At 39.8% G+C, this 12,616-nt stretch overlaps 1 protein-coding gene across 3 annotated transcripts in view; it reads left to right on the forward strand.

The window, feature by feature from the left end:
* The window catches only part of anks1b (ankyrin repeat and sterile alpha motif domain containing 1B), a 504,499-nt gene that overhangs the window by 455,711 nt on the left and 36,172 nt on the right, over positions 1-12,616 (forward strand). For all 3 annotated transcript variants that reach the window (XM_060914286.1, XM_060914284.1, XM_060914285.1), the window contains exons 18-19: positions 10,962-11,069; positions 12,289-12,474. In XM_060914286.1, coding sequence (XP_060770269.1) covers positions 10,962-11,069; positions 12,289-12,474 — 294 coding nt within the window. The remainder of the gene's footprint in view (positions 1-10,961; positions 11,070-12,288; positions 12,475-12,616) is intronic.

Below are 12,616 nucleotides of genomic sequence, written 5' to 3' on the forward strand. Positions count from 1 at the left end.
GAAAACATTTGGCGCATCATAAAACGCAAGATACGACAAAAAAGACCTAAGACAGTTGAGCAACTAGAATCCTACATTAGACAAGAATGGGTTAACATTCCTATCCCTAAACTTGAGCAACTTGTCTCCTCAGTCCCCAGACGTTTACAGACTGTTGTAAAGAGAAAAGGGGATGTCTCACAGGGGTAAACATGGCCTTTTCCCAACTTTTTTGAGATGTGGTGTTGTCATCATTAAATTTAAAATCACCTAATTTTTCTCTTTAAATGATACATTTTCTCAGTTTAAACATTTGATATGTCATCTATGTTCTATTCTGAATAAAATATGGAATTTTGAAACTTCCACATCATTGCATTCCGTTTTTATTTACAATTTGTACTTTGTCCCAACTTTTTTGGAATCGGGGTTGTACAGACTCATACACAATATTATACTGTAAGTTTTTTTTATTGACCACACACACTGTATCTGCAGCTCATCTGATGATCTACTTTGACACTTTGTGTATCTAAACAGTTGAAGATAACAGTTACTCTCATCCTCTAATCAGAGCTGAGCCTCTTCACTTTCTCACATCTACTGAGATTAGATTATCATCTCAATTCCAAAAACCTCTGCAATTACTCTGCAGAAAAAAGCCTGTACATCTTTTCTCCAGTCTGCAGCTTTAGTCAATCACTTGCCTTTAAGACCTGCAAAAATATAGAGGGATAAAAAAAAATGAAGACTGATGAAGCAAATCACTTTTTTGTCAACTACATTACATTTACAGTGGTGCTTGAAAGTTTGTGAACCCTTTAGAATTTTCTATATTTCTGCATAAATATGACCTAAAACATCATCAGATTTTCACACAAGTCCTAAAAGTAGATAAAGAGAACCCAGTTAAACAAATGAGACAAAAATGTTATACTTGGTCATTTATTTATTGGGGAAAATGATCCAATATTACATATCTGTGAGTGGCAAAAGTATGTGAACCTCTCGGATTAGCAGTTAATTTGAAGGTGAAATTAGAGTCAGCTGTTTTCAATCAATGGGATGACAATCAGGTGTGAGTGGGCACCCTGTTTTATTTAAAGAACAGGGATCTATCAAAGTCTGATCTTCACAACACATGTTTGTGGAAGTGTATCATGGCACGAACAAAGGAGATTTCTGAGGACCTCAGAAAAAGCGTTGTTGATGCTCATCAGGCTGGAAAAGGTTACAAAACCATCTCTAAAGAGTTTGGACTCCACCAATCCACAGTCAGACAGACTGTGTACAAATGGAGGAAATTCAAGACCATTGTTACCCTCCCCAGGAGTGGTCGACCAACAAAGATCACTCCAACAGCAAGGCGTGTAATAGTCGGCGAGGTCACAAAGGACCCCAGGGTAACTTCTAAGAAACTGAAGGCCTCTCTCACATTAGCTAATGTTAATGTTCATGAGTCCACCATCAGGAGAACACTGAACAACAATGGTGTGCATGGCAGGGTTGCAAGAAGAAAGCCACTGCTTTCCAAAAAGAACATTGCTGCTTGTCTGCAGTTTGCTAAAGATCATGTGGACAGGCCAGAAGGCTATTGGGAAAATGTTTTGTGGACAGATGAGACCAAAATAGAACTTTTTGGTTTAAATGAGAAGCGTTATGTTTGGAGAAAGGAAAACACTGCATTCCAGCATAAGAACCTTATCCCATCTGTGAAACATGGTGGTGGTAGTATCATGGTTTGGGCCTGTTTTGCTGCATCTGGGCCAGGACGGCTTACCATCATTGATGGAACAATGAATTCTGAATTATACCAGCGAATTCTAAAGGAAAATGTCAGGACATCTGTCCATGAACTGAATCTCAAGAGAAGGTGGGTCATGCAGCAAGACAACGACCCTAAGCACACAAGTCGTTCTACCAAAGAATGGTTAAAGAAGAATAAAGTTAATGTTTTGGAATGGCCAAGTCAAAGTCCTGACTTTAATCCAATGGAAATGTTGTGGAAAGACCTGAAGTGAGCAGTTCATGTGAGGAAACCCACAAACATCCCAGAGTTGAAGCTGTTCTGTATGGAGGAATGGGCTAAAATTCCTCCAAGCCAGTGTGCAGGACTGATCAACAGTTACAGGAAATGTTTAGTTGCAGTTATTGCTGCACAAGGGGGTCACACCAGATACTGAAAGCAAAGGTTCACATACTTTTGCCACTCACAGATATGTAATATTGGATCATTTTCCTCAATAAATAAATTACCAAGTATAATATTTTTGGCTCATTTGTTTAACTGGGTTCTTTTTATCTACTTTTAGGACTTGTGTGAAAATCTGATGATGTTTTTGGTCATATTTATGCAGAAATATAGAAAATTCTAAAAGGTTTACAAACTTTCAACATGTATAACATAAGACAATTTAATTTAAAAGACATCTAATAGGAGTCTAGTATATCCATCTATCCATCCATTATCTATTCCACTTATCTGTCAGGGACACAAGGGGTGATGGAGCCAATCCCAGCTGACTTTAGGTGAGAGGCAGGGTTCACCCTGGACAGGCCATCAATCTATAACAGGGCTAAGACAGAGATGAACGATTATTCACACTCACATTCACACCTATGGGCAATTTAGAGTAGCCAGTTGACCTAATCGGCATGTCTTTGGATTGTGGGAGGAAACCGGAGCACCCAGAGGAAACCCACACAGGTACAGGGAGAACATGCAAACTCCACACAGAAAGACCCCAGTCAGCTGCAAGGTATGAATCTAGAACGTTCTTGCTGTGAGGTGACGGTGCTAACCACTGCACCATCGTGCCACTCGAGTCTAGTATATCGCCAATATATTGCCTCATTATACTGGATTAGATTACAAATTATTGTTACTGAGCTGAGTACAAGTACAAAGAAACGAAATGTAGCTTATAAAATACTGCAACACCTGATCCAGTACATTTAATGAGATACTAAACTGAGGTTGTGGAATAATGCAATACACTTAGGCTATTTTTGTCATGCTTTTAATTTATTATTGAGTTCTTGCAAGAACAATTAACTTAAGTTCAGGCTCAGAATCACGCCAAACAGAGAGAGACCTCTGGTTCTGCCAAACGCTGGCTCACATGTGCAACTCTCCCTCAGAGTTCTGAGTAACACATTAAGTCTGTAGTTACATCTGAGGTCTGCATATTGATTCAATGTACAGTTCTATGAGATATAGATGACTGCTGCTGGATTTATCAGAATTCAAACAACCGCTGATGTATTGCCTTGCAGTATTTCTTGCTTTCTGTTTTCCAGCTTATATTGAGCAGTGAATATTTATTGAGTGTAAATTACTCGATTTGTTAGTATTAAGTGCACTGGCTTGGAACTACAATATGTGATTATCCTACAGCAGCGCCTTCATCAAACGGATTATAACTGCAGTTTTCGTCTAAAAGGGTTTGCGGTAATTAAGGCCCAGCAATATTTATTTAACTTTTTTATTTTCATTTATAATATATGAGTTGCTCCTGAGAAGAGAGAGAGGAGATAGTATCATTCTATTTGTATGGGTTATGATGTATTTAACAGTTATTCCACAAAATCGAGTCGTACATGAGCTGATAGTTGGCAAGGCACGTAGTGCCAAGTCAGCTACAACCCCGATTCCAAAAAAGTTGGGACAAAGTACAGATTGTAAATAAAAATGGAATGCAATGATGTGGAAGTTTCAGAATTCCATATTTTATTCAGAATAGAACATAGATGACATATCAAATGTTTAAACTGAGAAAATGTATCATTTAAAGAGAAAAATTAGGTGATTTTAAATTTCATGACATGTCAAAAAAGTTGGGACAAGGCCATGTTTACCACTGTGAGACATCCCCTTTTCTCTTTACAACAGTCTGTAAACGTCTGGGGACTGAGGAGACAAGTTGCTCAAGTTTAGGGACAGGAGTGTTAACCCATTCTTGTCTAATGTAGGATTCTAGTTGCTCAACTGTCTTAGGTCTTTTTTGTCGTATCTTCTGTTTTATGATGCGCCAAATGTTTTCTATGGGTGAAGATCTGGACTGCAGGCTGGCCAGTTCAGTACCCGGACCCTTCTTCTACGCAGCCATGATGCTGTAATTGATGCAGTATGTGGTTTGGCATTGTCATGTTGGAAAATGCAAGGTCTTCCCTGAAAGAGATGTCGTCTGGATGGGAGCATATGTTGCTCTAGAACCTGGATATACCTTTCAGCATTGATGGTGTCTTTCCAGATGTGTAAGCTGCCCATGCCACACGCACTAATGCAGCCCCATACCATCAGAGATGCAGGCTTCTGAACTGAGCGCTGATAACAACTTGGGTTGTCCTTCTCCTCTTTAGTCCGAATGACACGGCGTCCCTGATTTCCAAAAATAACTTCAAATTTTGATTCATCTGACCACAGAACAGTTTTCCACTTTGCCACAGTCCATTTTAAATGAGCCTTGGCCCAGAGAAGACGTCTGCGCTTCTGGATCGTGTTTAGATACGGCTTCTTCTTTGAACTATCGAGTTTTAGCTGGCAACGGCGGATGGCACAGTGAATTGTGTTCACAGATAATGTTCTCTGGAAATATTCCTGAGCCCATTTTGTGATTTCCAATACAGAAGCATGCCTGTATGTGATGCAGTGCCGTCTAAGGGCCCGAAGATCACAGGCACCCAGTATGGTTTTCCGGCCTTGACCCTTACGCACAGAGATTCTTCCAGATTCTCTGAATCTTTTGATGATATTATGCACTGTAGATGATGATATGTTCAAACTCTTTGCAATTTTACACTGTCAAACTCCTTTCTGATATTGCTCCACTATTTGTCGGCGCAGAATTAGGGGGATTGGTGATCCTCTTCCCATCTTTACTTCTGAGATCCTCTGCCACTCCAAGATGCTCTTTTTATACCCAGTCATGTTAATGACCTATTGCCAATTGACCTAATGAGTTACAATTTGGTCCTCCAGCTGTTCCTTTTTTGTACCTTTAACTTTTCCAGCCTCTTATTGCCCCGTCCCAACTTTTTTGAGATGTGTTGCTGTCATGAAATTTCAAATGAGCCAATATTTGGCATGAAATTTCAAAATGTCTCACTTTCGACATTTGATATGTTGTCTATGTTCTATTGTGAATATAATATCAGTTTTTGAGATTTGTAAATTATTGCATTCCGTTTTATTTACAATTTGTACTTTGTCCCAACTTTTTTGGAATCAGGGTTGTATAAGCCATGTACAACGAGATTGTGTGGAATAACAGAGCATTTTTATTTTTTGCAAATTCGATAAATAAAAACTTTATACAAAACGTCCAAGAAAATAATTTCCAGTTAGAATGTAAACAAACTGGCGAACTGACAGTAGCAATTTGTGAAAAATGCTATAATAATTCTTGAAAAATATTTTTTTAAAAGATACATTCTTACCATCAAATACTTTTATTCCATATTTTGTTGCTTTTTTGTATTTTTGGGAGGTTTTGTTTTTGAGTTTTTATTTAGTCCTCGGTTGGTTCAGGAACACACTCTGCCATTTTGTTTTTCTTTACTCACGTTATATGAGCTGATATCCTAGTAGAGTAGCCAATTAGAGCGCATGATTGCTCATATCTAGTGAATGTAGATAGAATAACAAAAGTTTATTACTGTTAGTCAGCTGGCTGTGGTGTGTTTCATGTTGATTCTGTCTTTCGTGCCTTCTTTTCTCTATTTTGTTTTGTTTCACATTAGTTCCACCAAAGGGAAATTGTAATGCCACAGCATACAAAGATGTCCTAGACAATTGTGTGCTTTCAACATTGTGGCGACAGTTTGAAAAAGAACCACATTTGGATGTAATAATCGGGGTGCACATACTTTTGGCCATATAGCGTTATACACTGTTAGAAAAAAGGTTTCTCACTGGTATTTTAGATGTTTTAACAATTCTAGTCTAAATATGTTCTTCTTTGGAATGATACCAAAAAGGAAAAGCATTTATTCTTGGGTTCTACATAGAACCTTTTAGGGTTTCCTAAAACCACGGATATTTGTCGTAGACGTGCGTCTGTGTTGTATGTGCTGGAGGGGGGATGAATGTGGCTAGTTAGTGACAATGTAGTTAAACTGTGAGCCATGCTGACAGATTCTCTGTAAGTGTTCACCCTCATATGAATGATTACGGTATGTCGAGCCTGTGTCTCTAAAGAGAGGAGTGTGCTCAGTCATGTATAAGAATAATGAATTATTTGATCACGTTGTCCGTTAATATTAATATACAGTATTTTAGTCTAAATCAGAGAGAAAAGAGCCGGATGTTGATCAGTGTGCCAGTCTAGTTTACTTATGGTTCGATAATATTGATTTGATGGCTAATGTATTTGAGGCAGACATTTATACAGTGGTGCTTGGCACGGGCGCAGATAGAGGGTGGGACGGGTGGGATTCGTCCCACCCAGATTTAAATTCACCTCGTTCGGTCCCCCCCACTTATAGGGAGGAAAAAACGTCTATGCTGTCTTTCTTTGCATAAGGCAAACCTCACGGAAAAATTAAAAGACTAATTACCATTCGGTTTATTGAGGTGCACAGCAGTACATACATAGTTGCAACAACTCACATAAAACAAAACAAAGACTGATATTCGGTTGGTTGAGCTGCGCAGACTGCACAGGTTGCGAGCTCGAGCTTGGTTGCTATGGTTACCCACAACAAGTTTGACAGGCATATCGGGGACAGCTCCTAGTTCAGGACCCCAACACGGCATGATGAAGGGTGCCAAACCGAAAAGGCAGAAAACAATTGCATCGTTTTTTCAAAAAACAACGACTGTAAGTAAACTGTGCCTTACTGTGCCACATCAAGTAAGAAGTGACTTTTAATTACATTTTGTGTTTTTTTTACACCCTGCTCTTTCTGTTTTCTTAAAGAATCAGTGTGCTGAAAGTCAGTTAATGTTTAAATAAAACAGTTTTTGCATACGGCATATGGCATGCTTGGGGAGTGATTGGAATCAGTATCAGAATCAATAAGCTGTATTTCTTTCAATGATGGGTAATTAAGTTTGACAGTCCAAGTCTCAATACATAGGATACACAGACCTAGATGCTATAGATAAATACAAAGGGTAGACAAAACAGTCAGCAGTCATCCAGAACACACACACACACATATTCAACCCACATGACATCCTGTCGTGTCAGTGGTAAATAGCACATGAGAGCACCAGACATCACAGGTGTGCTCTATTCCTACTCTTTATTTATTAGTAGGCCTAAGCTAACGGTTGCAGGGATGAAGGAGTGATGGTTTTTTTGTCTTAGCTGAGTAATGTCGCCGCCCTGAGGGCATCAGAGTATATTCCTCGCACAACACATGGTGGGGTTGGTTTGCTGGCAGCTTTGTCCCCCCCAGTTCAAAAAACATATCTGCGCCCCTGGTGCTTGGAAGTTTGTGAACCCTTTAGAATTTTCTATATTTCTGCATAAATATGAACTAAAACATCAGATTTTCACACAAGACCTAAAAGTAGATAAAGATAACCCAGTTAAACAAATGAGACAAAAATATTATACTTGGTCATTTATTTATTGCGGAAAATGATCCAATATTACATATCTGCGAGCGGCAAAAGTATGTGAACCTTTGCTTTCAGTATCTGGTGTGACCCCCTTGTGCAGCAATAACTGCAACTAAACGTTTGCGGTAACTGTTGATCGGTCCTGCACACCGGCTTGGAGGAATTTTAGCCCATTCCTCCGTACAGAACAGCTTCAACTCTGGGATGTTGGTGGGTTTCCTCACATGAACTGCTCACTTCAGGTCCTTCCACAACATTTAGATTGGATTAAAGTCAGGACTTTGACTTGGCCATTCCAAAACATTAACTTTATTCTTCTTTAACCATTCTTTGGTAGAACAACTTGTGTGCTTAGGGACATTGTCTTGCTGCATGACCCACCTTCTCTTGAGATTCAGTTCATGGACAGATGTCCTGACATTTTCCTTTAGAATTCGCTGGTATAATTCAGAATTCATTGTTCCATCAGTGATGGCAAGCCGTCCTGGCCCAGATGCAGCAAAACAGGCCCAAACCATGATACTACCACCACCATGTTTCACAGATGGGATAAGGTTCTTATGCTGGAATGCAGTGTTTTCCTTTCTCCAAACATAACGCTTCTCATTTACAACCCCAGTTCCAAAAAAGTTGGGACAAAGTACAAATTGTAAATAAAAACGGAATGCAATAATTTCCAAATCTCAAAAACTGATATTGTATTCACAATAGAACATAGACAACATATCAAATGTCGAAAGTGAGACATTTTGAAATTTCATGCCAAATATTGGCTCATTTGAAATTTCATGACAGCAACACATCTCACATCACATCTTGAAGCTTGTAGTACAAGACATTGAGTCTCTCTGTGCAAAATTTTAGGTTTCTATCTTGCATAATAAAGATTATATTACACTTTGAAATATGTATGTTTTGAGCAAAATGCAAAAAAAATCGAAAAATTCAAATGCCTGTATCTCTGAAACCGTTGGAGATAGGAAGCTCAAATTTTGGGTATTAACTTCTTTTAATAGTATCTCTGAGCCCTCCAAATTTCATTGAAATCTGAGATGGTCGAGCATAAATTTGTCAGATATTTTTTGATTTGGCATGGAATGACCCTATATCCAAGTTCTAGAGCAACATATGCTCCCATCCAGACGACGTCTCTTTCAGGGAAGACCTTGCATTCTCCAACATGACAATGCCAAACCACATACTGCATCAATTACAGCATCATGGCTGCGTAGAAGAAGGGTCCGGGTACTGAACTGGCCAGCCTGCAGTCCAGATCTGTCACCCATAGAAAACATTTGGCGCATCATAAAACGGAAGATATGACAAAAAAGACCTAAGACAGTTGAGCAACTAGAATCCTACATTAGACAAGAATGGGTTAACATTCCTATCCCTAAACTTGAGCAACTTGTCTCCTCAGTCCCCAGACGTTTACAGACTGTTGTAAAGAGAAAAGGGGATGTCTCACAGTGGTAAACATGGCCTTGTCCCAACTTTTTTGAGATGTGGTGTTGTCATGAAATTTAAAATCACCTAATTTTTCTCTTTAAATGATTCATTTTCTCAGTTTAAACATTTGATATGTCATCTATGTTCTATTCTGAATAAAATATGGAATTTTGAAACTTCCACATCATTGCATTCCGTTTTTATTTACAATTTGTACTTTGTCCCAACTTTTTTGGAATCAGGGTTGTAAATCAAAAAGTTCTATTTTGATCTCATCCGTCCACAAAACATTTTTCCAATAGCCTTCTGGATTGTCCACGTGATCTTTAGCAAACTGCAGGCGAGCAGCAGTGTTCTTTTTGGAGAGCAGTGGCTTTCTCCTTGCAACCCTGCCATGCACACCACTGTTGTTCAGTGTTCTCCTGATGGTGGACTCATGAACATTAATATTAGCCAATGTGAGAGAGGCCTTCAGTTGCTTAGAAGTTACCCTGGGGTCCTTTGTGACTTCGCCAACTATTACACGCCTTGCTGTTGGAGTGATCTTTGTTGGTCGACCACGCCTAGGGAGGGTAACAATGGTCTTGAATTTCCTCCATTTGTACACAATCTGTCTGACTGTGGATTGGTGGAGTCCAAACTCTTTAGAGATGGTTTTGTAACCTTTTCCAGCCTGATGAGCATCAACAACGCTTTTTCTGAGGTCCTCAGAAATCTCCTTTGTTTGTGCCATGATACACTTCCACAAACGTGTTGTGAAGATCAGACTTTGATAGATCCCTGTTCTTTAAATAAAACAGGTTGCCCACTCACACCTGATTGTCATCCCATTGATTGAAAACACCTGACTCTAATTTCACCTTCAAATTCACTGCTAATCCTAGAGGTTCACATACTTTTGCCACTCACAGATATGTAATATTGGCTCATTTTCCTCAGTAAATAAATGACCAAGTATAATATTTTTGTCTCATTTGTTTTACTGGGTTCTCTTTATCTACTTTTAGGACTTGTGTGAAAATCTGATGATGTTTTAGGTCATATTTATGCAGAAATATAGAACATTTTAAAGGGTTCACAAGCTTTCAAGCACCACTGTACATCCAGTATGTTGTCATTTCCACACACTTTGATGTTTACACACACCTCACACACTTTGTGTATAAAAAGCACTAATCAGTCTGGTTTCATTCCAGAGCCGACGCAGTTATTAAAGGATTTGACTGGCTGATTTGGATAATTTTGTTGATGTGTATTTTGTTGAAAATAACTACTCGTAACCCGGATTGATGTATCACAGCTTGGGGGTGTATATGTCAGTGCTACATGACAGGTGTGACATTTAACAACAAGTTATTACATTATGGTCAGTTCAAGCAGGACTGCTATTCCCACAGGGGCTCTGTGTTCAGCCAGTTACAAAAGGTCATTTGCTCCAGTCGGAGTTGTTCATTGTCAGACTTTCACGAACTACAGACATGACCAGTTCATATCACCTGAATTAAAAATCAAGGATCTTGTTGGTGATGATTTAAAAGCTAAGCTCTCCTCAGGTGAGAGTAATTTAACCTGAATAGAAATTTCCACAAAAGAAACATTGAGTGTTGATGCAGTTCAAGATAGTATCAGTAGGAACTAGAAAGGCACTCGGTAGAGTGCATGCCTCCGCCAAGCCTGGTATCTGGATTTGTATAAAAATCTAATCGACTGTTCCTTGGCACATGGCCCACCTTTCCTCAAAATTTCATCAAAATCTGTTCACGACATTTTGAATTACCTTGGGAAAACACAAAGAAACAAACCGAGGTGAAAACATAACCTCCTCTAGCAAAGTTGGTGGAGGTAAAAATCTACATCAGTACATCAGTGTAGAACAGTAATAAAATTTTTATTTCTTATTCTTTTCTTCTCTCTGTATTTGACTCATTCCTCTCACATTTTGCTTCTGCTTTTCTTTCCTCAGGTTCTTAAGATCGGCTTGATAGGTCATAGAAAAAGAATTCTTGCATCACTTGGAGACAGACTACACGAAGACACGCCACAGAAGCCCCCACGAGCTATTTCCCTCAGGGTCAGTATGGCGGAGTAGACACACCCATCCATCCATCTATTATACTGTTTATCTGTCAGGGTTGTGGGGGAAGCTGGAGCCAATCCCCACTGACTTTGGGTGAGATCACACGTGGATCACACTGGGCAGGTCGCCAGTCTGTTACAGTACTAACACAGAGACAGAACCATTCACATTCCCACCAACAGGCAGTTTAGAGTAGCAAATTGACCTAATCCACATGTCTTTGGACTGTGGGAGGAAACCAGAGCACCCAGAGGAAACCCACATACTGTAGGTGCGAGGAGAACATGCAAACTCCACACAGAAAGGCCCCAGTTGGCCATCAAGCTTGAACCCAGAACCTTCCTGCTTAAAATGTAGGAATCAAGCATGTATGCACACCTTCCTTCCTCTCTCTCTCTCTCTCTCTCTCTCTCTCTCTCTCTCTCACACTCTCTCTCTCTCTGGTATTACGGCTATAGCAATGTCCTCAGGGACACTTCTCTTTAATTCTCTCATCTGTGGGAAAAAAAAAGTGCTAGGCCATTCCTCACTTTGACATTAATTACATATCCATGCTCTGGAATTTGTCTTTGCAGTCCTTTAGACACTGTACATCTTCCACACTACGAATGGAGCATCGACAAAAATCCACCTTCACACTCCCTTCCACATTTTGGATCGTCTCGTTGTACATTCCGTGCCAGCCATAGGCTCCTTAATCGTGTTGGCGTTCAGGATGTTCCAGTTCTATCACGTGGCTCTTTTCCAGCTCCTAAAGAGAGAACAAGAGCACTCCAGCAAACAGCTCCTGAGATTATTAGCTGCAAAATCTATCTTGTGTGTACATACACATTATCGATATTTACTCACAACTGGATCAATGTGTTGATGAAGGCAATGTGGCACCAAGGCCAGGCTAGGATTTTTACATCCTAATGGGTATCGTTGCTTCATACACCATGATGATTTAGTGCTGATGGTGTATCAAATAATAATTTTAGCTGGATAAATAAGAAGAATCTGAATCCCACGTACGTGATAAATAATCCTATGTAGCTTCAGGCAGCTTCTTCAGAGTAACTGAGTAATCATTTTGTGCCCATACAAGGTGATGATTTAACACAGCTCTTATTGAAATGCTATTTATTTAAATAACCACACGAATGTTTGGTATTGCTATTGATATTATTGATACGGTAACATCGGTACGTCTGGTGTATACGTTTCTGTGTAGGAGCCCAGTGGGAATCACACTCCTCCTCAGCTGTCTCCGTCTCTAAGTCAGGCTTATCCCAACGCCGGCTCACTTGACGTACAGCACCTAATCATGCAGGCAGACGCCAGGCGCCGACGCAATGACAACTACTTCGAGGATGTTCCACGCTCCAAACTGGAGAGGCAGATGGCACAAGTCAGTATGGTGAGTATGGTGTGTAAAAGTGTTGTACTCAAGACCACCTAAACCAAGACCAAGACTTCGAGGGGTTGAGATCAAGTCAAGACCAAGACCAAGGCAGGGCGAAACTGAGTCAAGACCAGAATCAAACCATTCCATGTGAAGG

Source organism: Neoarius graeffei, chromosome 2, assembly GCF_027579695.1.
Source record: "Neoarius graeffei isolate fNeoGra1 chromosome 2, fNeoGra1.pri, whole genome shotgun sequence".
In the NCBI taxonomy this organism is placed as follows: domain Eukaryota; kingdom Metazoa; phylum Chordata; class Actinopteri; order Siluriformes; family Ariidae; genus Neoarius; species Neoarius graeffei.